Source organism: Pongo pygmaeus, chromosome 19, assembly GCF_028885625.2.
Source record: "Pongo pygmaeus isolate AG05252 chromosome 19, NHGRI_mPonPyg2-v2.0_pri, whole genome shotgun sequence".
Lineage (NCBI taxonomy): Eukaryota > Metazoa > Chordata > Mammalia > Primates > Hominidae > Pongo > Pongo pygmaeus.
The window spans coordinates 71,450,142-71,478,120 of NC_072392.2; the positions used below are offsets into that span (position 1 = coordinate 71,450,142).

Sequence of the window (27,979 nt, forward strand, 5' to 3'; positions counted from 1 at the left end):
CAGTGAGCCAGGATCGCGCCATTGCACTCCAGCCTGGGCAATAGAGCAAGACTCCATCTCAACAACAACAACAACAAAAACTTAATGTGTTGTCTGTAGCCGTTACATTATGAATAGCACAAAAATTGAGTAAATATTCTTCCAGTATTTGAAACCGTTTTCTGACTCAGCAAAGAAGTTGCTCCCATCATTGACAATCCAGTTAAGTTTTGTCTTTTTCACTTTTATCAGCCAACATTCACCTTTACAATTACACTCCTCGGTCAACTGCAATCACAGTTTGGCTACCCATATAAGAGTTTGGCAAAAATCAATGAAAGCATTCTGTGAGAAAGAGTTATATGGAATTTGCCAATTTACTATTACTTGTAAATTGTGAACTACACATCCTTTATGTCAGTAAAACTTAACGACAAATTTATGTACCTATATAGGTGCATACATTCCCTTTCTCCCCCCAGAGAGCTGGTTGTTACACATTTATCAGTACAGCACTGGGTCTAGAACACGATTCATGTACTGATTCCACAAACATTCACTGGGTGCCAGGACGGAGATACAGGTTAATGATGAAATGACTCAGCCAAGGTCACACATCGCAAGCGGCGTAGGTGGGAGAACCATATGTGCTCCCAAGGCCAGCGGCGCGCTCCCAGGACCAGACCATGGTTTGCAAGGCCTCTCCATTCTACCGAATGGGATGGCCTGGGCCTAGGCGCCCAGGAAGTGAAAAGCAAGGGCCGGGAAAGGAGACCAACGCCAGCCAACAGACCGCTCACCGCCAATAGCGGCCGGGGGCGCGCGCGACGTCACTCGCCGTGGAGGCCAGCGCGAGCACGCCCTGGGGAAAGTGGCGCGGCTAAGCCCTTCCGGAAGTGACGTCGGTTTGGGGGCGGTGCTCGGCGGTGGCGGAGCGCGGCCTGGGCTCGCGCTGGGCTCCGCGCGCCCCCCGCCCCCTCTATGAGGCAGAGGCCGCGGCGGCCGTTAGCGCTGTCGCTCCGGGGGCCGCGGCGGGCGGGGCTCCGGCGGGGCCCGGCCTAGTCCCCACCCCAGCCCGGCTCCCAGCCGCCCGCCCTCCCTCCCTCTCCCCGATGCAGGGGGCCGAGCTCCGGGATGGCGAGGCGGCGGCGGCGGCCGCTTCGTACCGCGTCCTGAGCCGCCTCCTCGGCTATGGAGAGGCGGCCCCCGAGCCAGGCCCGCCGCCACCGCCCCCGGGCCATGGCCCCCCGCCGCCACCCTTCCTCGCGCGGCCCGGCCCGCGGGGCTCCCGGCCGCCGCAGCTGATGGTGTTCCGCAACGTGGGTCGGCCGCCGGAGGAGGAGGACGTGGAGGCGGCCCCGGAGCCGGGACCCTCGGAACTGCTGTGTCCCCGGCACCGCTGTGCCCTGGACCCCAAGGCCCTGCCGCCGGGCTTGGCGCTCGAGCGGACCTGGGGCCCGGCGGCTGGACTAGAGGCGCAGTTGGCGGCTCTGGGTCTCGGGCAGCCGGCCGGGCCGGGGGTCAAGACAGTCGGTGGGGGTTGCTGCCCGTGTCCGTGTCCCCCTCAGCCGCCCCCTCCGCAGCCCCAGCCGCCTGCTGCCGCCCCGCAGGCCGGGGAGGACCCCACGGAAACGAGCGACGCGCTGCTGGTCCTGGAGGGCTTGGAATCGGAGGCCGAGAGCCTGGAGACTAACAGCTGCTCGGAAGAGGAGCTCAGCAGCCCCGGTCGCGGAGGAGGAGGGGGCGGCCGGCTTCTGCTGCAGCCCCCAGGCCCTGAATTACCTCCGGTGCCCTTCCCGCTGCAGGACTTGGTCCCTCTGGGGCGCCTGAGTAGAGGGGAGCAGCAGCAGCAGCAGCAACCTCCCCCGCCCCCGCCTCCTCCCGGGCCCCTCCGGCCACTCGCGGGTCCTTCTCGGAAGGGCTCCTTCAAAATCCGCCTCAGTCGCCTCTTTCGCACCAAGAGCTGCAACGGTGGCTCCGGCGGTGGGGATGGGACCGGCAAGAGGCCTTCTGGAGAGCTGGCTGCTTCAGCTGCGAGCCTGACAGACATGGGAGGCTCTGCGGGCCGGGAGCTGGACGCGGGGAGGTGAGACCGGCCGGGGGCTGGCCGACAAACTTCCTTTTCTTGTTTGGTTTCCCTTTTTATCTATTGCTACCGCGATCCTGACAGTTCTTAAGATAGGGTCTTCAGGAGGAGGCAGAGACTTGGGAGGTGGTAACATCTCGCATAAAGTCAGCGCTAATTGTGGAAACAGCTTTCACTCTTAAAGAGTGCACACTCCATGACACTTCTCAGCTGGTTTGCATCTCTCTTGTTGGAAGATGGTTTCAGACCGTCGTTCCATCCCCACCCTGGCATGGCTTTTTAAGTTTTTCCAAGGTGGCTGTGTGCCATTGTCCCTGGAAGGGAGATTGCTGGAAATGTTTGGCCTTTGGGGCAAAAAGCTGGTGTTGCATCTTGACCGCCTTGCTTATTCTGTGTACCAGCACCGCCCTCCCTTCACACTCATGCATGCAAATGACAGGAGAATCTTCAAATGCAATTGTAGGCCAGCAATCAATTGGACACCTCTATTCAAAGTTTTAATGTTTTTCTGGTTGTTCCCTTAGACGAACTTGGCATATCAAACTTGGGTGCTGACCACTGTCTCTGAGAATAGAAAACAGGAGACCGGGCACAGTGGCTCACACCTGTAATCCCAGCATTTTGGGAGGCCGAGGAGGGCGGATCGCCTGAGCTCAGGAGTTTGAGACCAGCCTGGGCAACATGCGAAACCCCATCTCTACAAAACAAACAAACACACAAAAAATTAGCCCCCATCTCTACAAAAAAAATACAAAAAATTAGCCGGGACTGGTCCCAGCTACTCGGGAGGCTGAGGCAGGAGGATCACTTGAGTCCAGGAGGCGGAGGTTGCAGTGAATAGTGATCGTGCCACTGCACCCCAGCTTGCGTGACAGAGTGAGAGCCTGTCTCGAGAAAATAGCTTTGCGCTCTCTCAAAGCCTTTTGAGAATTCTAAGTACCGGTAAGATATAGACAAGGTAGAGACAGGTACATGAGTTCTAAGCCAATTGATGAAAATTCCAAATGTAGACGTTGAGTTTTTTTCCTGCATTTCTGAGGGGTGGACTGATCTTTGGCATCCAGTGTTACATCTGTAGCGTTGGTTTACAAAGCTGTCAGCTTTGGTGTCAGTGAAATGAGTTACCTTGTGGTAACTGCCATTGTGGTTTGTACTGCTTTGAGTGGGTTCTCAGAAAGATTGGAATGGGTTTTATTGTGGTTTACGTGATGGATTCTTGAGACATACTGGCAGCCATAAACCAAAGCTAAAGAACAGGTATACATTGATAACCTTACTGTGAACTAAGATCACTTGGGGAGCTTTTTGAAAAGCCTAAGAGTTTGAATTTTTAAAAAGCTCCCCAGTTGATCCTGAACTGGGAACCACTCATCCATAGACTTCTGTTTTCAAGGGAACTCGGGTACTCCAACAAGAAAATGTTGGGTGGATTTGGCTTTCTTGCCCTTTCTGAACAGCTGTGCCATGGGCTTATCTTGGGGATCAGGCCAAATCCAAACTTTCTAAAGAAATCAGTGTGTTGCCACTTCAGGTAGGCCAGTGTTTCTGCTTTGCCTCCCAGTGAATTCATGCTGGGAGTTCAGATCTTGAAAAGTGGGTGGCTGCTGAAACAGCTTTTCTTGTGGTAGGCTCTGTATTCGATGCTCCACTTACCAGCACAGATGAAATTTTCATCAGATGCAGGGGAGGGCGGGATTAAAGCTATGGGTAATGACATAGAATAGATTGCTAATTTTCTTGTGGTTTGTCTTGCCTTTGTTCCATATTGACCAGGAGTTCGTCTGAGATTCCAGAGATGCCAAATACGAGGTGTGGCGTGAAATTAGCTGCTACGTCTAATAGATTAGGAAGAGGAAAAGGCATATAACATTATACGGTTTTTTGCCTTTGGAAGCAGAATTTAATGGTCATTGGCTGCTCTGTCACCAACCCTCACACTAAGCACAATACAGATTTCTGCCGCAGAGCAAATTGGGCTGTAGCTTTGCAAAGAAGCTTAGTTCAGGGCACTGGAGAATTACATTTTTTGGTCCAAGGGCTTTTTTTGATGAATTGGAGAAGAGCTAGTTATTTGCGTATAAACGTTTGGTTGACTGCTGTTTGGAGGCAGCATGCTGTATAGAGAATGTGAAAGTCTAGATTCCATGTAAACTCCAACATCAGCTGGGAGATGACCAAATTTGTCATCTTCATGCTTCCCTTTTTCCCCCATCTGTAAAATGGGTGAGCGTTGACTGTCTTGTTCGTGTCCTTATAAGAGTAGATTGTCGAGAAGAGAAATCTAGTTGGAATATTTTGTGCTTTTTAGAAGATAAGTAATAGGACTGAGCTGGTAAATTTTTTAATGCTTAGGATTTGATGCTGCTTGTGAGCTTTTCAACAGCTTACTATGTGCCAGTCTTGCTGGCAGCCTCGCAGCTGTGAGAAACTTGGTGAGTCTGGCCAGGGTAGTTGTGATTTCTGTGGATCTGCACCTCCTAAGTCCGCAATAGTGGGAGTATGAGTTTGGATTTTTAGCTTGTTCTCTTGTTTTGATTGGTAGGACCTGGAAATGGTGAGAAATTTCAGTCTTTTGCCAAAGGGTATATGCCTTTGTCCTCATTGTTGATTGGAGTTAATTATGGGCTTCTATAGTCTTTGCTGTATAATTTGGGGCTTTTGCAGTAACCTCTGGGCATAATTCCCTTGGCTATTCCCAACATCTGCCTTCCTACAATCATTTTAGAAGGTTTAACAATTCCCACATTTTAGCACTAAGCAAAACTTCCTTTTAGTTGCTTTTGAGTCTGGTAAGTGGACCTACCTGGATATATTGTCTTCAGTGTAGTATGAGTTAGCTTAGAGAACTCTTTTTGTTTTGTTTTTTGTTTTGAGGTGGAGTCTTGCTCTGTCACCCAGGCTGGAGTGCAGTGGTGCGATCTTGGCTTACTGCAGCCTCTGCTTCCTGGGTTCAAGTGATTCTCCTGCGTCAGCCTCCCCAGTAGCTGGGATTACAGAGGCCCACCACCATACCCGGCTCATTTTTTTATTTTTTATTTTTAGTAGAGCTGGGGTTTTGCCATGTGGGCCAGGTTGGTCCCGAACTTCTGACCTCAGGTGATCTGCCTGCCTTGGCCTCCCAAAGTGCTGGGATTACAGGCATGAGCCACCAAGTCTGGTCACCTTAGATAACTGTTTTTAAGTGAGGTAAGAAATGGGTCCACCAGTTAGGTGTGGTAGTGCGCACCTGTAGTCCCAATACTCGGAAGGCAGAGGCAAGAGGATTACTTGAGCCCAGGAAGTTCAAGGGCACAGTAAGCTATGATGTGCCACTGCACTCCAGCCTGGGCAACAGACCCAGACTCCATCTTTTTTTTTTTTTTTTGAGGGGGCGGAGTCTCACTCTGTTGCCCATGCTTGAGTGCAGTGGCCTGCTTGGCTCACTACAACCTCCGCCTCCCGGGTTCAAGCCATTTTCCTGCCTCATCCTCCCGAGTAGCTGGGACTACAGGTGCACGCCACCACGCCTGGCTAATTTTTTGTATTTTAGTAGAGACGGCGTTTCACTGTGTTGCCCAGGCTGGTCTTGAACTCCTGAGCTCAGGCAGTCCGCCCACCGCAGTCTCCCAAAGTGCTGGGATTACAGGCATGAGCCACCACGCCCAGCTGACTCCATCTCTTTGAAAAGAAAGAAAGAAAGAAATGGGCCCAGCAACTAATCAGGTTTCTGTTCTGGGGAACTGGGCTAGGGCTTATAACACACATATGTTGGAATTCAAAGAGCTGGGCTTGATGCCTGTGGTCCTCAGTGTAATCTAGCATTGCTATTTCAGGAAAACCAGTGGAGTTCCCATGTCTGTTTCTCATATGTTGAGCTGATTGCCTTCCTTTGGATTTGGTGAGAGATCTAATTTGATCTGACCATTTTGAATCATCACGTAATACACACTTGGTTGGAAATAGGTACCTTGTTCACTTTTCAAGATTTGTTTTTTACCAAGTTAACAGATGAGGCTATTACTGGCCGTCTTCATGGTAGTGAGGTGGAGAAATGGAGGACGGTTCTGTAGTGGTTTCCTATCTATTTATTTGGGGGAAAAAAAAACAAAATATAGAATTCTGGAAAGAGAGGCAGGCTGCTTTGGCATCCATTTGGGGCCCTGCTGTCGTGGACAGACCTGGCAGATGTGAGAAACCTTTTTCATTGTATCCTTGGGTCTTCAGGTCTAAAAGGATCTTTTTGAGTAATAGCATGACATGCTGAGAGCAAAATGATTTTATGGTGTGATGAGGAAGTTCTGATTTTATGTTTGGGTTTTGGGTCCACACACTGTTGATCTTTTTAACTATTTTTTCCATGAAGTGGTTGTGGTTGGCAGCTCTCCTTTAGAACGAACTCCTGGGCTTAAAAAAAAATCTCTGTCCATTTGAATCCTGTGCAGTGCTTCTCACTCCTTAACATTCTCTCTGCCAACATCGTTTCTAAGGTTTTAGACCTTGGACCATGCCTCTTGGCTTTTCCCTGGAAGTTCCCTCTATAGGTTCTTTAGTTGGTTTATGATGGAGTTTTGGATCTGACCTTGCTGCACAGATGTCTGTGTATTGGAACTAAAAATGAACACATGGTTTTTGTGCCTGTAGCACATGAACAGACACTGGCTTATGACGTGTTGGAAATGGCACAGGCTGGCTGACTTGGCACCATGTGCTTTAGCAGGGGCAGAGGTACATTGGAGCTGTAAAATCTGGTATTTGGACATCCTAGTTTGGAAGTTACTTTAGAAAAGGACATGTGTAAATCTTAGGGCATCAGTACAGGGGATTTATGGGCAAGATAGGTTATTATTATTTCATTGTTTTTATTTTAGGTTTCAAGGAATTTGAAAACTGGCCAATGGTTACATCTATGTGTTGTTGTTCTGTCTAGTCTAATGCTTTTAACTCCTTTATCCCATAAATCTGTTGCAGTACAGTTAATAATTTGCAGGGTAGAAGTGGACAGAGGCATCCTGTTTTTTTGTTACCTACAGCATAGGCAGTAATTTAGCTGACACAAAGGACTGCTGGCCTCAAAGACCTTTGCCTAAGGCCTTCTGCCCTGTCCTTTTCTGTCACCTGAAGCACAGCCCACCAAATGCTATTCTGTCCCACCCTACTCCTCCAGTCTTTGTTGCTGCTAAGATGAAAGTGGCCTACTGGCAAAGTTAGAGGGGTATAACTTTGCACCCTAATGCTTGTTGAGGTGATCTGGGGAAGAATAAATAACATGGGAATGTAGTATAGAGGATTAGTTTAAAATGTTATCTGAAATTCCTTTATTCATACTGCTCTCCAAAATATAGTGTGTCAGCTTAGAATGGCCTTTTATCATTCCAAATGGTTCATGTATACAAAAGGGGATATATAAAGTGTATGTCTTTGAATAATAATAAAATACAAACATACGTACCCATCACTAAACTTAACAAATAGAATGTTATCAGTACCTTTGAAGAGTGTTGCTTTCTAATTACATCTTACCCCTCCCCCAGGTAACCGCCATCCTCAATTTTATGTATTATTACCTTGCTTTGTTGTTGTTGTTTCTTTTATTGTCATCTAGATTGGTTTTTTCATGAATGACTGCCATTAGAATTCTCTCAGGATCCTTGAGACAGATACTGCTTTGGGTTTGTAGTTAGGCTTGTCTCCCCAAAGAGAGAAAGAAGCATGCATATTTATTAGTAGCCTTTTAGCCTCCTGGACTTTAGACCTTTTACCTTTCCAAGCATCCAGCCATGAGGCCCCCTTATTTGCCAGGAAAAACCATTCTGGCACTCTCGAACAGCTCTCCCTGGATTCAGATGTTTTTCTTTTTCTAGATCCTAGAAACTATGATTTTTCTTCTTCAAAATGCCGGGGGTGGGGGAGAAGATGAGCTGAAGTGAGAAGGCCTCCGCAAGATGTGTGCATTTGGGTCCTGCCGTTCTTCAGTGCTTGGCACTGAAGAGACTCGTCCCCAGCATGGGCAGATGGCAGAGTAATGCAGCTTCCTTTGAAAAGAGGCAAACGGCCAAATGGCTGAGGTGTGAACCTTTTGAAAGGCCAGTGCTTTAGGTTTCTACTTGCTGGGTTTAATGTTGTACCCACAAGTTATCAAATAAAAATCAGCTTGGAAGCTCTTCAGCAGTCCTAAAGTTCATGTCCAGTGGAATTAACATTGCATTCCATTCCTCTGGATTTTTGGAACTAAGCTGCAGTCATGAGCCACTTTTATGAGCAGAGAAACTGTGTGGCCGTATCTTATTTTTATGTAGCCACCTCTCCTGTGGGTGCTGTGGGTGGAATATTCATAGTGAGCGTGATCATCAGACCCCTCAAGTATGGAAGAGGTTGCCAAGGGAATGTAAAGCTAGGTCAGGAGAAAGACGGACCAGGGTTTCAGCTCTTTCTGAATAAGATCTTCATGGTATGGTTTTAGAATTTTGTTTGAGGTGAATTCTGAGAAGCTCAGACATCAGTGTTAAAACATAAATGCATAAATATCTTCTGAAGTCAAATAATTTAAAATAGAATTTCATTTTGGATTTTCTTTGCTTTTGCCCCTCTCTATTGGTGCAGTTTATAGTTGAAAAGAGTTTAAGTTCTATTTAGACCTTTGGGTAAGAGTATTTTTGGAAGGTGAGCCAGCTATAATGCTAGGAGACAGGCACTCAATTCTGGGGTAGGATTTTCTTTAAGTCTGTTTTACTGTTATTATTTATATATATTTATATATATTTTTTTTAATTTTTAAATTTTAAATTTTTTTTTTTTGAGACAGGGTCTCCGTCACCCAGGCTAGAATACAGCGGCTCAATCATTGCTCACTGCAGCTTTGACCTTCCCAGGTTCAGGTGACCCTCCCACCTCACACTCCTGAGTAACTGGGACTAGAGGTGTGCACCACCATGCCCAGCTGATTTTTATATTTTTTGTAGAGACGAGGTTTCACCATGTTGCCCAGGCTGGTCACGAACTCCTGGGCTCAAGCAGTCTGCCCACCTCAGCCTCTCAAAGTGTTGGGATTACAGGTGTGAGCCATCGCACCGGGCCTGAGGTATAATTTATATACCGCAAAATTTACCCTTTTAAGTGTCCAGCTCTATTAATTTTGACAAATTTATATATAGTCATCATAACCTCTACCATAATCAGCATATAACATATTTGTTTTTCTTTTTTCTTTTTTTTTTTTTTTTGAGATGGAGTCTCACTCTGTCACCCAGGCTGGAGTGCAGTGGTGTGATCTTGGTTCACTGCAACCTTCACCTCCCGGGCTCAGGCAATTCTCCTACCTCAGCCTCCTGAGTAGCTGGGATTACAGGTGCACGCCACCATGCCCAGCTAATTTTTGTTTAGTAGAGACGGGGTTTCACCATGTTCGCCAGGCTGGTCTCAAGCTCCTGACCTTGTGATCCGCCCACCTTGGCCTCCCAAAGTGCTGGGATTACAGGAGTGAGCCACCATGCCCAGCCAGCATATGGCTTTTTTTTTTTTTTTTTTTTTTTTACTTTATTTTGAGACGGAGTCTTGCTCTGTCGCCCAGGCTGGAGTACAGTAGCGCGATCTCGGCTCACTGCAAGCTCCGCCTCCTGGGTTCATGCCATTCTCCTGCCTCAGCCTCCCAAGTAACTGGGACTACAGGCGCCTGCCACCACACCTGGCTAATTTTTTGTATTTTTAGTAGAGACAGGGTTTCACCGTGTTAGCCAGGATGGTCTTGATCTCCTGACCTTGTGATCCGCCTGCCTTGGCCTCCCAAAGTGCTGGGATTACAGGCGTGAGCCACTGCGCCCAGCCAGCATATAGCATATTTCTATCACCTCGACAAGTTCAGTCATTCTGAGGTGAGTTTTTTTAGTTTAACACACTTCTGGCCATAATGTCTTTGTTGGAGTCTTTTGAGTTTCTTTCATTTCTTGCTGAAAAGCCACTTGAAAGTATGGTAAGAAGTGAGTTATCTTTGGTATATTAACCAAAAGATCTGGGTTTTCAGACTGGTTCCCTGAAACAGCATCAAGAAGTCATGGGGGGGGCTGTGTGAGTGGCAGCTCAGAGAGGAATGGGCCCTCTTGGATGCTAGGCAGAGCCCCTAATCTGAGGAGGCCCACTTAGTAGCTGATGGCTTTGACCCATGCCTTGGGGCAATTGTGCAGAAATCAGAGGTCTTCAAGGTTGAAGACTGCACGTGCATCCTGCAGTGCTATTCTCAGGTCAGAATCTGTTCCTTGGTTCACTTTGGGATGACCTATCCTATAGGCAAGCCCAGAGGGAAAATTTGCTCTGAGCTGGTGCCTGTTCAGGTCAAGAGCCCTTTCCTTGGCTCCCAGATGGAAATTAGCTCTGCATCAGACTTCCTTCCTCTTGAAATGGACTTGCTAATTACCACTCAAGGTGTTTTACTCTTTTAATGTACTGGGTATGGTGAGCTCCAAAGGGATTTCTCATTGCTTTGTAGGTTGGTGAATTCTGTAGCCAAATCTATTTAAGGAATTGCCTTAATTATTTCATTCTCCCCCTTTATTTTATGCTTTATTACAAGAGTGTTGCTGACAACGACTAGGGTTTGCTTTATTTCTCAGTGCATCTGGAACTGAGTGTTGTGGTGACTTAAATGCATATGTGTTCATTTCTCCCCTCTATTCTCTCTCTGCTTTCTCACTCCCTAGGAAACCCAAGTTGACAAGAACTCAAAGTGCCTTTTCTCCGGTCTCCTTCAGCCCCCTGTTCACAGGTAAGGGTAATATCTTTCTCTCTTCTGACATCTGAAAACAGGGGCGTTCTCAGACCTGTTGGGAAACACTTACAGATGCATCACAGGGAGCTGTAGGCGTGTCTGCAGTTATTTCCTTCATTCTATGCTTAGTGGGTTTGGGGTGAGGCTATTTTTATGGTATGGAATGTGTTCTTGACTTTGGATGCTTTATAGTTGGAGGTAAAGGCTGCTTGTTGGTGATTAGGTGGCCTGGGTGGCCCTAGCAGTTATGCAGTGCTTAGTTCAGCGTCATCACATATAAATTAAAACTAGGAATTACAAATTTATGGGCTCACAGTGCGTAAAAGACTCTCTAGAAGTCATACAATTTCTGTCTCTGCTTCCAAGGGAGTTCATGGGTTATCTCATAAAAATGATCCATGATTATCTGGTCTATTTTTAAAGACTTTTTTGGGCAGAGGGGATTACATGAGCTCTTGTCTTTTTAGGGGCTTGCAGTTCCTGCAGCTGTTAGAGTTCTTTATTGTATCTAATTTAAGTCTGCCCTCTTGCAGCAGGGAACACAGTTGCTAAACTAGGAAGGCTGTAGAATCTCCTTTGGATGATGGGTAACTGCCTTCTCGTTTCGTAGGGAGCTTTTTCAGAGCGGGAGACCTTCTGTTATGTCAGTCACAGGTGAAGCTCCTGCATGAATAAGCTGTAGAAAAGTGGGGCTTTGCCCATGTCTCAGAAACTGAGTACTTCTCATTGGTTGTGACTGAGAAACCTTTAAAAAAAATCCCAATCTCAAACTCCTTTGGATATCATGTCCCTCAAAAAGGTGATTGGAAGACTTACGATTTGGGAATGGTTGCTTCCAGGAAAATGTTAAGCAGGCCAATGAGACTTGCAGCTGGGTAGACTGCTGTGAACTGTCAAAACAAGTGAATTGGTACCTGTATAGGCATCTACTGTAGTGGAGAAGGAGGTCTCTGTTCAAGCCCAGAATTAAAAAATCTTATCTTGTGATACCATGTCTTTCTAGTTAATCGTTGTTTCCTCATTAAAGTAAGGAACATGGCTGGTCACGGTCACGGTGGCTCATGCCTGTAATCCCAGCACTTTGGGAGGTCGAAGTGAGCAGATCATCTGAGGTCAGGTGTTTCAGACCAGTCTGGCCAACATGGTGTGAAACCCTGTCTCTACTAAAAATACAAACAATTAGCTGGGCATGGTGCCGCACGCCTGTAGTCCAGCTACTCGGGAGGCTGAGGCAGGAGAATCGCTTGAACCCGAGAGGCTGAGGTTGCAGTAAGCAGAGATTTTGCCACTGCACTCCAGCCTGAGCGACTGAGCCTCTGTCTCAAAAAAAAAAAGGAACACCACCTACATTTGTAGTTTGAGGTTCAGGTCAGCCTCAGCCCTCTTGAATGACATCCTTTATGTTAAGTGCCCTACCAGTAGTCTAGACTGCTCTGGCCTGTCAGGAAACACACTTGTCTGGCTCCATTGCATTGCTCTGGGCAGCCAGGCTCTCAGTTACCAAGCTGTATAGTGAGTCTGGTACCAGCTTTCTAGAACTTCCACTGATGACTTTTGTTTGTTTAATTTTGGCACAGGGCCTCACTTTGTCTCCCAGGCTGGAGTGCAATGGTGCAGTCTCAGCTTACTGCAGCCTCGACCTCCTAGGCCCAAATGATCCTCCCACCTCAGCCTCCAGAATAGCTGGGACTATAGGCATGCACCACCATACCTGACTAATTTTTTTATTTTTGTAGAGATGGGGTCTTAACGTGTTGCCCAGGCTGGTCTTGAACTCCTGAGTGCAAGTGATTCGCCTACCTTGGCCTCCCAAAGTGTTGGAATTACAGGTGTGACCCACTGCACCTGGTCTCACTGATGACTTTTAGAAGAGCTTTTCTGTTTATCTTAATTAGTATTCAAGACCTTTGTAAAAAAACTGTGTATTTAGGTCCTGAAAACCCAGTTTCCTTTTGGTAGATATTGGTCACCTCATTTTCTTAACGGGGAAACATTAAAATACTAGCTGAGGGGCTCATTCAGCCTTGAATTTAAAAAAGGGTGTTGGAAGGAACACCCTAAGGGCTAAATTAGAGAAATCCTGAGTTCTGACCTGTGGATAAGGCCTGCCAAAATAACCGTATTGCTGGCTATCAGCTTGTGTTCATATTAATAAAATACCTTTCATCCTCTCGTGACTCAAGTGGAGAGGGAATAGACAGAGTTGGGTGGCAAGGAGTATTGTATATGGCAGGGAACAGAACTGCATGACATGCTGGGAAGAAGAGAGGCCGTGTGCCTCCTCCCACCAAGTTCCTATGGAGAAGCTGCCTCTTAGATTACCTGACTTTTGTCTGACTGTGAAAGTAGTTAATTTTTAGGACTATAAATTGTACTTTCAGCTTTTGTAGCCTCAGCTATTAAGAACAGATATCTTATTCAGGTAGATTCTCTTATGTGTGAATACTCTGGAAAATCAAGATATGGACTGCCCTCTAGGAAGAAGTTAAGACTAACATTGGGAACTTTATCTGCATTTAGCTTACCGTATAGTTCTTAGGTTTTCTGGCCCTTGCTTTCCATGTCTGTTTGGGCATATAACAAGCCACTTGGCTTGCTTCCTAAGGCAGAAATTGATACACAATTCTGAAAAAATAAATGGTATGGGTTCCATTGGATAAAGAAGACCCCTTGTTTGAGGGTACGTTGTAAGTCAGTGGCAGAACCAGAATTAGATGGTTTTTCCACTGTCAGTCCCATGGTTTTGTCCTAAAGAATCCTTGACCCTTAACAGGGCAAAGGAATGATAGAATTTAAAAATTGACTTCCTGGTGTTGGGGTGATTTCAGCCCTGGGGGCATTAGGTTTTGAGCTTTCTGAGAGCAGCAGACCCCCAGCCTCGCCTGCTTGCCCTTTCCTTCCCTTTGCTTTCTGCATCAGCTTTGGGCAAGGCGCTTCTGTAACTTGCTTGCTCCATGAATCCCTCAGGTGAAACTGTGTCGCTTGTGGATGTGGACATTTCTCAGCGGGGCCTGACCTCTCCACACCCTCCAACTCCCCCTCCTCCTCCGAGAAGAAGCCTCAGCCTCCTAGGTATAGTTTCTTCCCCTCTCCGCCTTCTTTCCTAGTGGGAGGGTGAGCTCCAGGGACTTGTTCTTTGCTGGGGGCCGACCACGCTTCTGGGTTTCCGATGATGACTCAATTATTTCCCAGCTCTTTCTCAGCACCCCATCATCTCCCTAAGCAATTAAATGGGTCTTACCCGCATGCTGTAATACTTACTATGCATATATTAATTCAGTTTACATTTATCTTGCCTTGAACCCACTGATATTGGGCTGCATTAGGAATATCCTTACTACCCCGCTTTCCAAAAGCAAACCAGAGTAAGATGATTGTTGCCCTCTGTGCAAAAAGACTGGGTGAAGGTTGGGCCATCCTGCCCCAGAGGGCAGCCTGATAGTCCTTCTCCCTCTCCTCTGCCTTCAGCGTGCTCATTCTGTGCTCACATTTCTGAACCTCTTGCTTTTGTTCTCTCTTCTAGATGATATCAGTGGGACGCTGCCTACATCTGTCCTTGTGGCTCCGATGGGGTCTTCCTTGCAGTCTTTCCCCCTACCTCCGCCTCCTCCACCCCATGCCCCAGGTTAGCTTAGTCTAGAGGCAAGACTTGTAAGAGTTGGGAGTACAAAGTGATACTTTGTACCATAGAAGGATGGGAGAAATCTATTTATGGAAATAACAGCTTAGTAGAAAGTTTAAATCTTTTCCCCTTGGCTGGACCAGACTCCTTGGAAATGAGGCCGAGAACTGGTTTTCCTAACCCGTTTTCTTTATGGAGGTCAATCTGATTTTTGTTAGGGATAAAAGACTACTGAATTTTTCATCAGTCTTTGCTGCTGAGACTGTTTTGCAATCCTTGAGTAGATATCACTTAAGAAACTGCCTTAATCTCAGGATAGTGAGGTTTAATATGTTGGTGGTTTTCAACATTCTGTGGTTTTTCTAAGCTTTTAGTATTTACTGCAGCCTTGTAAATAAGTACCAAGCATTTAGCAGCCCATGCCTGCTTTGCCAGCTTACAGTACCCAAGGAATAAAATGAATGAAATCAGCATTCTTTTCTACTTGCCTGGCAAAATCATTACTCTTCCTGGGCAAGTAAGTGAGTCACTATTTCCAAGGCTGCCTTATCGGCACTTCACTTCGAGGTGGGAGAAGTTGGAATCGCTCTAGGCTGGTGAAGCCCCTGAAGTAGTCACCTTAGTCAGGTTAGTGAGCAGCTCCCCTCCCCCTTTCCTGGGGTTAAGTGCCCCCACCCATCCTTCACAGCTTACACAAGCCCACACAGCTTTTTGTTCCAGCCCATCCAGCTCTTTCCCACTGCTTTGGCTTCTACCCTTTCCAGCTTAGCTTCTAATGCCTTGCCCTCTTCAGTTAGCATCCTCTGTTTTTGGGGGAGGGTCTATTTGTGGTTGGGAGCAGTGAGGGTAAACAAGTGACCACCACTGTCTTGCCCTGCAGATGCATTTCCCCGGATTGCTCCCATCCGAGCAGCTGAATCCCTGCACAGCCAACCCCCACAGCACCTCCAGTGTCCCCTCTACCGGCCTGACTCGAGCAGCTTTGCAGCCAGCCTTCGAGAGTTGGAGAAGGTAGGTGGTACCTAAGGACTGACAGGTCACTTCTCCCGTTAGCTAAATTCTGTACTCGGACACACCTTTATTTATTTGTTTATTTATTTTTAGAGACAGGGTCTGGCTCTGTTGCCCAGGCTAGGGTGTGGTGGCATAATCATAGCTCACTGTAGGCTCGAACTCCTGGGCCAAAGGATCCTTCTGCCTCAGCCTCCCGAGTAGCTAGGACTGCAGGCATGTACGACCAAGCCCAGCTAAAATTTATTTATATTTTTTGTAGAGACTGGTCTTGCTGTTTCCCAGGCTGGTCTTGAACTCTTGGGCTCAACGTGATCCTCTTGCCTCTGCTTTCCAAAGCTCTAGGATTATAGGCATAAGCCACCACACCCAGCCCCTGTTTATTGTTTTTAGAGGAAGAATAGTTTACTTGCTTCCATATTTACAGTGACAAAAACAGTGTGCTCCTGCTATTAGTTCCATGAGATGTAATAAAATTGAATTTGGGGAAAAAATTTGGACATGATAAAGGTTGTTGGAGAAATGTTTACATAGTCTAAGCTGATTTGATAGATTAACTGACCCAATTCCCTCTTCTTTTCTTGGTAGGGTCTTTGGTAACGGAATTGTAGAATTATTATTCTTTGTTTTTTGTTGTTGTCTTGTTTTGTTTTTGAGACTGAGTTTCGCTCTTGTTGCCCAGGCTCGAGTGCAGTGGCGCAATCTCGGCTTACTGCAACCTCCACCTCCTGGGTTCAAGCAATTCTCCTGCCTTAGCCTCCCGAGTAGCTGGGATTACAGGCGCCCACCACCATGCCCAGCTGATTACCGTATTTTTAGTAGAGATGGGGTTTCACCATGTTGGCCAGGCTGGTCTTGAACTCCTTGACCTCAGGTGAGCCACCTGCCTTGGCCTCCCAAAGTGCTGGGATTACAGGTGTGAACCACTGCGCCCAGCCGGTTTTTTTTTTGTTTTGTTTTGTTTTTTTTTGACACAGAGTCTCACTGTAACCCAGGCTGGAGTACAGTGGCTCAGTACCAGCTCACTGCAACCTCCACCTCCCGGGTTCAAGCGATTCTTCTGCCTCAGCCTCCTGAATAGCTGGGATTACAGGCATGTGCCACCAAACCCAGCTAATTTTTGTATTTTTGGTAGAGATGGGTTTTCACCATGTTGGCCAGGCTGGTCTCGAACTCCTGACCTCAAGTGATCTGCCCGCCTCAGCCTCCCAAAGTGTTGGGACTACAGGCATGAGCCACAGCTCACGGCCAGAATTATTATTCTGTTACCTTGGAGGGCTAAAAGTATAGTGAGCCTGATGTTCATTGCTAATGGTTGAGACACTTGTAAGTGGCTTTTACCTATTGAAATATTTTGGAGAGAATGCAGAGGGTTCTCCCATATTAAGATAGATTGCTCTGAAAACTTTGACATTTCTCTGTCCTGATAACTAGTGGACTGCTTCTTGTCTTTGATAGTGTGGTTGGTATTGGGGGCCAATGAATTGGGAAGATGCAGAGATGAAGCTGAAAGGGAAACCAGATGGTTCTTTCCTGGTACGAGACAGTTCTGATCCTCGTTACATCCTGAGCCTCAGTTTCCGATCACAGGGTATCACCCACCACACTAGAATGGAGCACTACAGAGGTAAGAGATGCTGGTAATAGAGGCTTCTTCCCCCCTTGACTTGCACTACCTTTGCTGTCTGACTTTTTTGTGGAAGAGATTCATAGGAATGGAACTACAAATAGGGGAAAAATTATCTTAGACTCCGTTGAATATTGATATGAGCGCTGATTTCCGTCACTAGAAGAAATGGAGGGGGTAGGGAAGGTAGAGTAAGGGTTCCATTTAAAAGTCTTGTCAGCAGCATCTTGTTTCCTAAATAGGAGGGCCTGAACAAAACTGTTGGAGAGGCTCCCAAGAAATGAGCCGGTAAAACTCTTTAGGTAAAAGGAAGAAAGAACCTAGGACCATTAGGCAAATTCTCACAAGCTTTGTTTGTAATTAAACTTATCATCTAGAGATATTTTGTTAAATCACATATACAAAGAGGGTGAATTTAATGTTGATCCTGTAACTGTTCTGTTCTGAATTTCTTTCTTTTTTTTTTTTTTTGAGACAGAGTCTCGCTCTGTCGCCTAGGCTGGAGTGCAGTGGTGCGATCTCAGCTCACTGCAACCTCTGCCTCCTGGGTTCAAGTGATTCTTCTGCCTCAGCCTCCTATGTAGCTGGGATTACAGGCATGTGCCACCATGCCTGGCTAGTTTTTGTATTTTTAGTAGAAACAGCGTTTTACTGTGTTGGCCAGGCTGGTCTTGAACTCCTGACCTCAGGTGATCCACCTGCCTCGGCCTCCCAAAGGGCTTGGATTACAGGTGTGTCTGAATTTCTTTGTCTGATAGTCACTTTCTCCCAGGCAGCATTTCCTCTTTTTGTCAGTGTTGTAGTCTCTTAGGAAATATTCATTAAAATGTTGAGAGTTTGTGGGATCAACATGCTTTAGACTATCTGCCATTCTTCTAGTGGTACCTCTTCCTTTGTGATCAGGTGGTACTTCATGTGCCAGTCATGCCTAGAAGCCAACTTGTTAAACACAGCTCTCTGGATTGACTTTGTATCGAGATATTCTGTATTTAATTTGGGCCAGAAACTTGTGATGGTCATTGATTCTGAGGCTGGGTAATAAATCCTTTGTCAAAATACCTGTGTATGCTACAAATTGAAAAAGCGTAGAGAACTTTGGTGTGTTTCAGGGACTTGCTTCCCATCCCTCACAATCTTCCCATGGTGGTCAACCTTAAGTGAATGCTCTGAGACATTGCATCTGAGGTAAGAGCCTCTGTCCTGTGTCTTCTCAGGCCCCACAGCATCTTCCCCACTCAGCCCACACTGCATCGGGTTCTCTTGTGAGGCAGGAAGTAGCTGTTTAGGTCAGCATAGCTTTGTCCATGGTTTCCTCTGTACCCACTTCTAATAACACGAAGAGAAAGGAACTTCAATCCAATGACCTGGGAATGAATTAGATAACTAGGTGGGATAGGTGAGGGGGACTGCCTCCTGTTCCGCTGTTTGTAAAAACAAAAACACACAAGCAAAAAAACGAAATATGAAGCAGAGCATTTCAGAGTGAAGTATTTTGTTAAACCTATTCAAATGACTAGGCCCTGGGAATTATAAATAAATACTTGACCTTTAAGTTATTGATAGGTGAGATGCCAGGAATAAGAGGGCTTTCAAATAGTTCTCCGATTACTTTTTTTTTTTTTGAGATGGAGTCTAACTTTGTCACCCAGGTTGGAGTACAGTGGCACAATCTCGGCTCATTGCAGCCTCCACCTCCTTGGTTCAAGCAATTCTTTTTTTTTTTGCTTTTTTTTTGAGACAGAGTTTCTCTCTGTCACCAGGCTGGAGTGCAGTGGCGTGATCTCGGCTCACTGCAACCTCCGCCTCCCGGGTTCAAGCGATTCTCCTGCCTCAGCCTCCCACCCGTAGTGGCGCCCGCCACTATGCCCAGCTAATTTTTTTTTGTATTTTTAGTAGACACAGGGTTTCACCATGTTGGTCAGGCTGGTCTTGAACTCCTGACCTCGTGATTCGCCCGCCTTGGCCTCCCAAAGTGCTGGGATTACAGGCGTGAGCCACTGTGCCTGGCCGGGTTCAAGCAATTCTTTTAACTCAACCTCCCAAGTAGCTGGGATTACAGGTGTGCACCACCACGCCCAGCTAATTTTTGTATTTTTAGTAGAGACAGGGTTTTGCCACATTGGCCAGGCTGGTCTCGAACTCCTAGCCTCACGTGATCTGCCTGCCTCGGCTTCCCAAAGTGCTGGGATGACACGCATGAGCCACCTCACCTGGCCACCAGTTACTTTTTGTTAAATGGATTTTGCTTCCTTGAATAAGTAGAATTTCTTTTTTTTGAGATGGGGTCTCATCCTGCTGCCCAGGTTGGAGTGTAGTGGTGAGATCATGCCTCATCGTAACCTCAACCTCCCAGGCTCAAGTGATCCTCCTATCTCAGCCTTGCTAGTAGGTGGGACTAGTGTGCATCACCATGCCCAGCTAATTTAAAAACATTTTTTTTAGTAGAGACAGGGTCTCACTATGTTGCCCAAGCTGGTCTTGAACTCCTGGACTGGAGTGATTCTACTGCCTTGGCCTCCTAAAGTGCTGGGATTATAGACATAAGCCACTGTGCCTCGCCTATAACTGGAATTTTTTTTTTGTTTGAGACGGAGTCTTGCTCCATCGCCCAGGCTAGAGTGCAATGGTGCGATCTCAGCTCAGTGTCAACCTCTGCCTTCCAGGTTCAAGCTATTCTCCTGCCTCAGCCTCCCAAGTTGCTGGGACTACAGGCACCCATCACCATGCCCAGCTAATTTTTGTATTTTTAGTAGAGACGGAGTTTCACCATATTGGCCAGGCTTGTCTCGAACTCCTGACCTTGTGATCCACCTGCGTCGGCCTCCCAAAGTGCTGGGATTACAGGCGTGAGCCACGGTGCCCAGCCTTATAACTGGAATTTTTAATGGAAACCTTGCGGGCCTTTCAGTTACCAGTTTGCAGTGGAGCATTTGTCTTTGTCTTTTTTAAGTGATACTGTAAGAGTAGGTAGAGAGACTCAAATCTGCAGTTCTCTTGACTGATTAGTATCCCTTTTTTGTGTTTTTTTGTTTGTTTTGTTTTGTTTTCTAAAGACGGGGTCTGGCTCTGTGCCCAGGTTGGAGGGCAGTGCCACGATCTCGGCTCACTGCAGTCTCCACCTCCTGAGTTCAAGCGATTCTCCTGCCTCAGCCTCCCGAGTAGCTGGGATTACAGATGGGTGCCTCCATGCCCAACTAATTTTTTTTTTTTGAGAAAGAGTCTCGCTTTGTTGTCCAGGCTGGAGTGCAGTAGCGCGATCTCAGCTCACCGCAAGCTCCGCCTTTTGGGTTCAGGCGATTCTCCTGCCTCAGCCTCCTGAGTAGTTCCTGGATGCGCGCCACCACGCCCGGCTAATTTTTGTATTTTTAGTAGAGACCGGGTTTCACCATGTTGGCCAGGTTGGCCTCGAACTCCTGACCTCAGGGGATCTGCCCACCTCAGCCTCCCAAAGTGTTGGGATTACTGGCGTGAACCACCATGCCCGGCCGGGACGGGTATTTTTCTGTGTTGTCCAGGTTGGTCTTGAACTCCTGAGCTCAAGTGATCTGCCCACCTTTGCCTCCCAAAGTACTGGGATTACAGGTATGAGCCACTGTGCCTGGCCCTTTTGTGTTGTTTTTTTTTTTTTTTGTGGGTGATTCCTTTGGAATCTGGTGCTTCAGTTTTTTGAGTTTTCTGTTGTTTTTTTTTTAAGTCATAGGAGTTCAGATTCGCTTTTCCATTTGGGATTTTAAAGTTTGAGGTGGGATCTTTGTAATATGTTGGCGTGGGGTTTTAAAGTTAAAGAAGGGAAAGACTTAGATTTCTATTTTTTACACTCAACATGCACTTGAATGAATGAGACCCACAAAACTGCTGTTCCTGTCTTTCCTCGACTATTCCATATGGTCTCTAAGAAGTATATACAGTTGACCCTTGAACAACCTGGGTTTGAACTGCGCAGGTCTGCTTATACATGGATTTTAAAAAGTAAACATATTGGAAAATTTTTTGGAGATCTGTGACAATTTGTAAAATCTTACGGATAAACTGTAGCCTAGAAATATCAAAAAAATTAAAAAGGTATGTTATGAATGAATAAAATACATGTGGATATTAGTCTATTTTAACATTTGCTACCATAAAATGTATACAAATCTATTATAAAAAGTTAAAACTTTATCAGAACTTATGCACACAAACCGTACATGGCAGCATTCACTGTTGAGAGAAATGTAGACAAATATAAAGGTGCAGTATTAAATCATAACTGCATAAAATTACTGTTACATACTGGATGTACTACTGTAGTATTTCCAAGCCAACTCCCTGTTACTACTGTGGTGAGCTCAAGTGTTGCAAGTATCCGCTTAAAATGCTGTGTGACGCTAGTCATCACCATGTGAGTGTTTCTCTCTCCAGCTAATTGTGTATCACAGTAAAAATTGATCTCTCATGGTTCTTGTATAGTTTTCATTGTGTTTAGTGCAATACAGTAAACGTTGAGTAATACTATGGGACCCACTAGTGCCACTAGTGTTGCTGGAAGTTCTCCTAAGAGGCAGAGAAAAGTTAGAACGTTACAAGAAAAATTGCTCAGTTTGTACATAGTTTGAGGTTCACAGCTGTGGTTGTTCACCATTTCAAGATAAGTGAATTCAGCATAAGGACTGTTGTAATAAAAGAAAAAAGGCTGGGTGCGGTGGCTCACACCTGTAATCCCAGCACTTTGGGAGGCCGAGGCGGGCGGATCACATGAGGTCGGGAGTTTGAGACCAGCCTGACCAACATGGAGAAACCCCATCTCTACTAAAAATACAAAATTAGCCGTGTGGTGGCACATGCCTATAATCCCAGCTACTCAGGAGGCTGAGGCAGGAGAATCGATTGAACCTGGGAGGCAGAGGGTGTGGTGAGCCGAGATCGTGCCATTGCACTCCAGCCTGGGCAACAAGAGCAAAACTCTGTCTCAAAAAAAAAGAAAAGAAAAGAAAAAGAAATTCATGAAGCCACCGTTGGAGCTTACATTTATTGTGAAATACTTTTTAATCTCATAGTGAAAATGCAGCTTTTATGTGGGTGCCAGATTGCTACTATAAGAAATGGATACCTTGGCCGGGTGCAGTGGCTCATGCTTGTAATCCCAGCACTTTGGGAGGCTAAATCAGGAGGATCACTTGAGGGCAGGAGTTCAAGACCAGCCTGGGCAACGTAGTGAGATCTGCAAAAATATTTAAAAATTAGCTGGGCATGGTGCTGTCTGTGGTCCTGGCTACTCATGGGGCTGAAGTGATAGGATTGCTTGAGCCTGGGAGGTCAAGGCTGCAGTGAGCCATAGTTGCTGAACTGCACTCCAGCCTGGGTGACAGAGCAAGATTCTGTCTCAAAAAAGAAAAGAGAAGGCCGGGCATGGTGGCTCACGCCTGTAATCCCAGCACTTTGGGAGTCCGAGGCGGGCGGATCACGAGGTCAGGAGATCGAGACCATCCTGGCTAACACGATGAAACCCTGTCTCTACTAAAAAATAGAAAAAATTAGCTGGGCATGGTGGCGGGCATCTGTAGTCCCAGCTAGGGAGGCTGAGGCAGGAGAATGGCTTGAAGCTGGGAGGCAGAGCTTGCAGTGAGCCAAGTTCGTGCCACTGCTCTCCAGCCTGGGGGACAGAGCGAGACTCCGTCTTGAAAAAAAAAAAGAGAGAAAAGCAAAGCATACCTATAGATAAATATGATTTAATAAAAAGTAAAGTCGTTATATGACAACTTAAAGCAAGAGGAAAGTGAAAGAACTAGAGCTGGAGAAGTTAATGCCGGCAATGGATGGTTTGATAATTTTAGGACAGTTTGACTTGAAAAATGTCAAGATAACAGAAGACGTAGCTTCTACTGACCAAGAGGCAGCAGACAGGTTCCCAGACACCATGGGGAAAATCACTGAAGAGAAAGGATATCTGCCTGAACAGGTTTTTAATGAAGATGAAAGTGCCCTATTCTGGGGAAAAGAAAATGCCACAAAGGATATTTATTAATAAGGAAGAGAAGTAAGAACCAGAATTTAAGGCAGGAAGGGGTAGGCTGACCCTCTGGTTTTGTGCAAATGCAATTGGGTTAATAATCAGGACTACCTTTATCTATAAAGCTACAGTCTTTTGGTTGTACAGCAAGAAGGCATGCACAATGAGAACCTTTTTTTCTGGATTGGTTTCATCAGTGCTTTGTCTCTGAAGTGAGGAAGTACCTTGCCAGTAAGGGACTGCCTTTAAAGCTCTTTTGATATTGGTCAATGCCCCTGGCCACCCAGAACCCCATCAGTTCAACACTGAAGGTGTCAGAGTGGTCTGCTTGCCCCCAGACGCAACGTCGCTAATTCAGCCTTTAGATCAGGTGGGTCATAAGGACCTTTAACACTCATTGCACTTGGTACTCTATGCAAAGGATTTTAAGTGCTGTGGAAGAAGACACCAATAGAACATCATGAATGTCTGGAAAGATTCCTCCATTGAAGATGCCATAGTTGGCCAGGTGGAGTGGCTCACACCTGTAATCCCAGCACTTTGAGAGGCCAAGGTGGGTGGATCACCTGAGGTCAGGAGTTTGAGGCCAGCCTGGCCAACATGGCGAAACCTTGTCTTTACTAAAAATACAAAAATTAGCCAGGCCTGGTGGCACGCGCCTATAATCCCAGCTACTCGGGAGGCTGAGGGAGGAGAATCGCTCGAATTTGGGAGGTGGAGGTTACAGTGAGCCAAGATTGCTTCACTGCACTCCAGCCTGGGCGACAGAATGAGACTCTGTCTCAAAAAAAATGCCATAGTTGTTATAGAAGAAATTGTGGGCCAGGTGCAGTGGTTCATGCCTGTAATCCCAGCACTTTGGGAGGCCAAGGCGGGCAGATCACTTGAACCTGAAAGTTAGAGACCAGCCTGGGCAACATGGTGAAACCACATTTCCACAGAAGATACAAAAATTAGCTGGGCATTGTCGTGTGTACCTGTAGTCCCAGGTACTCAGGATGGTCAAGGCTGCAGTGAACCGTGATCATGCCACTGCACTCCAGCCTGGGCAACAGAGTGAGACCCTGTCTCAAAAGAAAAGAAAAAGTTGTGAAAGCCATCAAGCCCAAAACAATAAATTCCTGCTGAAGAAAACTGTGTCCAGAAATTGTATGTGACTTCATAGGATCTGTGACAGAGCCAATCAAGGAAATCATGAAAGAGATATGGCAGAAAAAAAAAGGTGAAGGGTGAAGGATTTCAAGATAGGGATCTTAGAGAAATTCAAGAACTCACACATACCACATCAGAGGAATTAACTGAAGATGACTTGATGGAGATGAGTTCTTCTGAGTCAGTGCCAGATGACGAGGAAGAAGATGTAGAAGAAACAGTGCCAGAAAACATTGATGTCAGGCAATCTGGCAGAAGGGTTGAGGTTATTTGAGACTGCTTTTGAGTTATTTTAGACTTGGACCCTTCTATGATATGGGCACTAAAACCAAAGCAAATGGTAGAAGAAGAATTGGTACCATATAGAAACATTTTTAGAGAAATGAAAAAGCAAGCCTGAGTGTGGAGGCTCATGCCTGTAATCCCAGCACTTGGGAGGCCAAGGCAGGAGGATCACTTGAGGCCAGGAGTTCAAGACCAGTCTGGGCTGGTAGCTTCAGCTATGCAGGAGGCTAGGGCAGGAGGATCACTTAAACCCAGTAGTTTAAGGATGCAGTGAGCTGTGATCACGCCACTGCACTCTAGCCTGGGTGATAGAGTGAGACCCTGTTTCTAAAAATAGAAAAAGCAAAAAAAGTCAGACAAATTATAACATTTCCATGAATTTATACCACGTGTGCCTTCCTCTTCTGCCTCCCCTTCCACCTTCTCTACCTCTTCTACCTCTGCCACCCCTGAGACACCCCCTTCTTCCTCTTCCTCCTCAGTCTATTTGGTTTGAAAACAATGAGGATGAATACCTTTATGATGATCCACTTTATGATCACTTTATGATGATCCACTTCCATTTAATGAATAGTAAATATATTTTCTCTTATTTTCTTAATAGTATTTTCTTAATAGTATTCCTTTTTCTAGCTTAATTGTAAGAATACAGTATATAATACGTATCACATACAAAATATATGTTAATCAACTGTTTATATTATTGGTAAGGCTTTCAGTGAATAGTAGGTTGTTAGTAAAGTTTTGGGGGGAGTCAAATGGATTTTTATATGTGGATTTTTTATTTTGGTGGGGTTGAGGAGGATGTTGGGCCATTGGGATAGGGTTCATACCCCCCCCCCCACATTATTCAAGGGTCAGCGTACGTACGTAAGTTGGTCATTCCTCACTTAAAGGTCATTAATAGGTTCTTGGAAGCTGACTTTAAGCAAAATGACGTATAACAAAACCAATTTTTTTTTTTTTTTTTGAGACGAAGTTTCGCTCTTATTGCCCAGGCTGGAGTGCAATGGTGTGATCTCGGCTTACCGCAACCTCTACCTCCTGGGTTCAAGCAATTCTCCTGCCTCAGCCTCCCGAGTAGCTGGGATTACAGGCATGTACCACCACGCTCAGCTAATTTTGTATTTTTAATAGAGACGGGATTTATCTATGTTGGTCAGGCTGGAATAAAGACCAAACTTCTAAATAAAGACCAAAACACTTCCAATATTAAACAGTGAAATATATGTAAACTATACACACATGTAAGAAAGATTAATGAAAATAAGTTAGATAATCATTTACCCAAGTATTCCAGCTCAGGATCACAAGTGGCTGGAGCCTATCCTGGCAGTTCAGGATGCAAGGCAGAACAACCCTGGACAGAACACCATTCCATCGGGGTGCGTATACCCACACACCCACACTCAGACTGGCACAGCTTAGCATGCCATTTCACCTACACGCACATCTCTGGGATATGGGAGGAAACCAGCATACCCAGAGAAAACCTGTGCAGTTGTGCAAACTCCACACAGACAGTGGTCCTGGCCGGAAATCAATTTTTTTTTCTTATCAACGTTACAAGGAAACAAGCATGGTGGCTCACGTTTGTAATCCCAGCACTTAGGGAGGCCGAGGCGAGTGGATCACTTGAGGTCAGGAGTTCGAGGCCAGCCTCACCAACGTGGTGAAACCCTGTCTCTACTAAAAATACAAAAATTAGCCAGGCGTGGTGGCAGGTGCCTGTAATCCCAGCTACTCAGGAGTCTGAGGCGGGAGAATCACTTGAACCCAGCAAGTGGAGGTTGCAGTGAGCCAAGATCATGCCACTACACTCCAGCCTGGGTGCCAGAGCAAGACCCTGTCTCAAAAAAAAAAAAAAGTTGTAACAACACTGAACAAAATGTTATTCAAAGACCTGCTTATATTTGTACACAGTCATACACTGTTTAGCAACATTTTGGTCAATGATAGACTACATATAGACAGTCCCATAAGATTATATTACTGTATTTTTACTGTACTTTTTCTATGTTTAAATATGTTTAGGTACATGAATACTTACCATTGTTTAGAGTTGCCTCCAGTATTCAGCACAGTAACATGCTATACAGGTCTGTAGCCTAGGAGCAATAGGCTGTACCACATAGCCTAGGTATGTAGTAGGCTACATCATCTAGGTTTGGATAAGTACACTCTGATGTTCGCCTAATGATGCATTTCTCTGAACATATTTCTGTCATTAAGTAATGCATGACTGTACCTTTACTTAATATACATAATAAGTACATCTATATAGAGAGAGGAAGTCTGTGATTTAAAGATTAATGTTCATACTCGATGAAAAATTTTATATCATTTTTTCTGATTTGAAATTATTAAAGGTTGAGTATCCCTAATCTGAAATCCAAAATGCTTAAAAATCTGAAACTTTTTGCACACTGACATGATGCTCAAAGGAAATGCTCATTGGAGCATTTTGGATTTCAGAGTTTTGGATTAGGAATGTTCAACTGGTAAGTATAATGCAAATATTCCAAAAATATGAAAAAATCCAAAATCTGAAACACTTCTGGTCTCAAGCATTTCGGATAAGGAGTACTTAGCTTGTATGTACTTAACAAAAACCTTGTAAGACCTAATTTATGTCTTACAAAAGGCAACATCTTTTTACAGTTAACTGTGAGATAAGGAGGAACAGGTAGCTTCAGAGACCTCTGAGCCAGCTTGCCCCCAAACTGCCCTCCCAAAAGTGAGAATCATTGTTAAAATATTCAAACCAGCCTCTCATGTCTTCTGAAGTAAGTTTTAAAATTTTTACTTCTTAATTTTCCATGGCAGGAACCTTCAGCCTGTGGTGTCATCCCAAGTTTGAGGACCGCTGTCAATCTGTTGTAGAGTTTATTAAGAGAGCCATTATGCACTCCAAGAATGGAAAGTTTCTCTATTTCTTAAGATCCAGGGTTCCAGGTAAGGCTGTACTTCTGTTAATTATTTAACTTATGTTGGGTATGATCCAGTTTAGTGTCAAAAAACACCATCCCCACAAAAGGCCACGGTTAAGCTTTTTTTCCCTGGCTGTTGTAGCCACCACTCCTCTTACAGAGTCCCGTGGTTAATCCCCTGCCTTTGTACATTAATCTCTCAGCATACTGAGGAGGAATCTTTGCTTCTCTGACCACGTGAATGAGAAAACTGCTTCCACCTCTGATGTCCAGGCATCATGTGAACATTTGACATTTGGAGGTATCCCTGATCTAGGCATCTCAACATTTATAAGTGAAGCAGAAAGGTGAGAGCTCTCAGGTCCTACCCATAGGAACGGGGAAGGTAGGAGAATGTTTACCAGAAAGGAAGGGGCGAGTGTCAGTGGGGCTCAGTATGGCTAGGCGTGGTGGCTGATGCCTGTAATCCCAGCACTTTGAGAGGCCGAGGTGGGAGGATTGCTTGAGCCCAGGAATTTGAGACCCTATCTCTTAAAAAAATAAAAAATTAGCCAGGCATAG

The 27,979-nt window shown here is 45.7% G+C and overlaps 1 protein-coding gene across 8 annotated transcripts in view; it reads left to right on the forward strand.

The window, feature by feature from the left end:
• Positions 1–883: 883 nt before the first annotated feature.
• Positions 884–27,979, forward strand: part of SOCS7 (suppressor of cytokine signaling 7) — a 54,860-nt gene continuing 27,764 nt past the window's right edge. The window contains exons 1-9 of one of the 8 annotated variants that reach the window (XR_010124738.1): positions 899–2,065; positions 10,735–10,799; positions 13,770–13,874; positions 14,326–14,427; positions 15,305–15,435; positions 16,894–17,062; positions 25,462–25,584; positions 27,315–27,443; positions 27,622–27,765. Coding sequence is in view for 6 of the 8 variants with exons in the window: in XM_063656890.1 (XP_063512960.1) it covers positions 1,092–2,065; positions 10,735–10,799; positions 13,770–13,874; positions 14,326–14,427; positions 15,305–15,435; positions 16,894–17,062; positions 25,462–25,584; positions 27,315–27,443 (1,798 nt within the window). In the remaining 2 variants the exon portion in view is untranslated. Of the gene's footprint in view, positions 2,066–10,734; positions 10,800–13,769; positions 13,875–14,325; positions 14,428–15,304; positions 15,436–16,893; positions 17,063–25,461; positions 25,585–27,314; positions 27,444–27,621; positions 27,766–27,979 lie in introns of all 8 variants that reach the window. The other 7 variants (XM_063656890.1, XM_054456064.2, XR_008494920.2 and 4 more) reach the window with 7 other exon arrangements.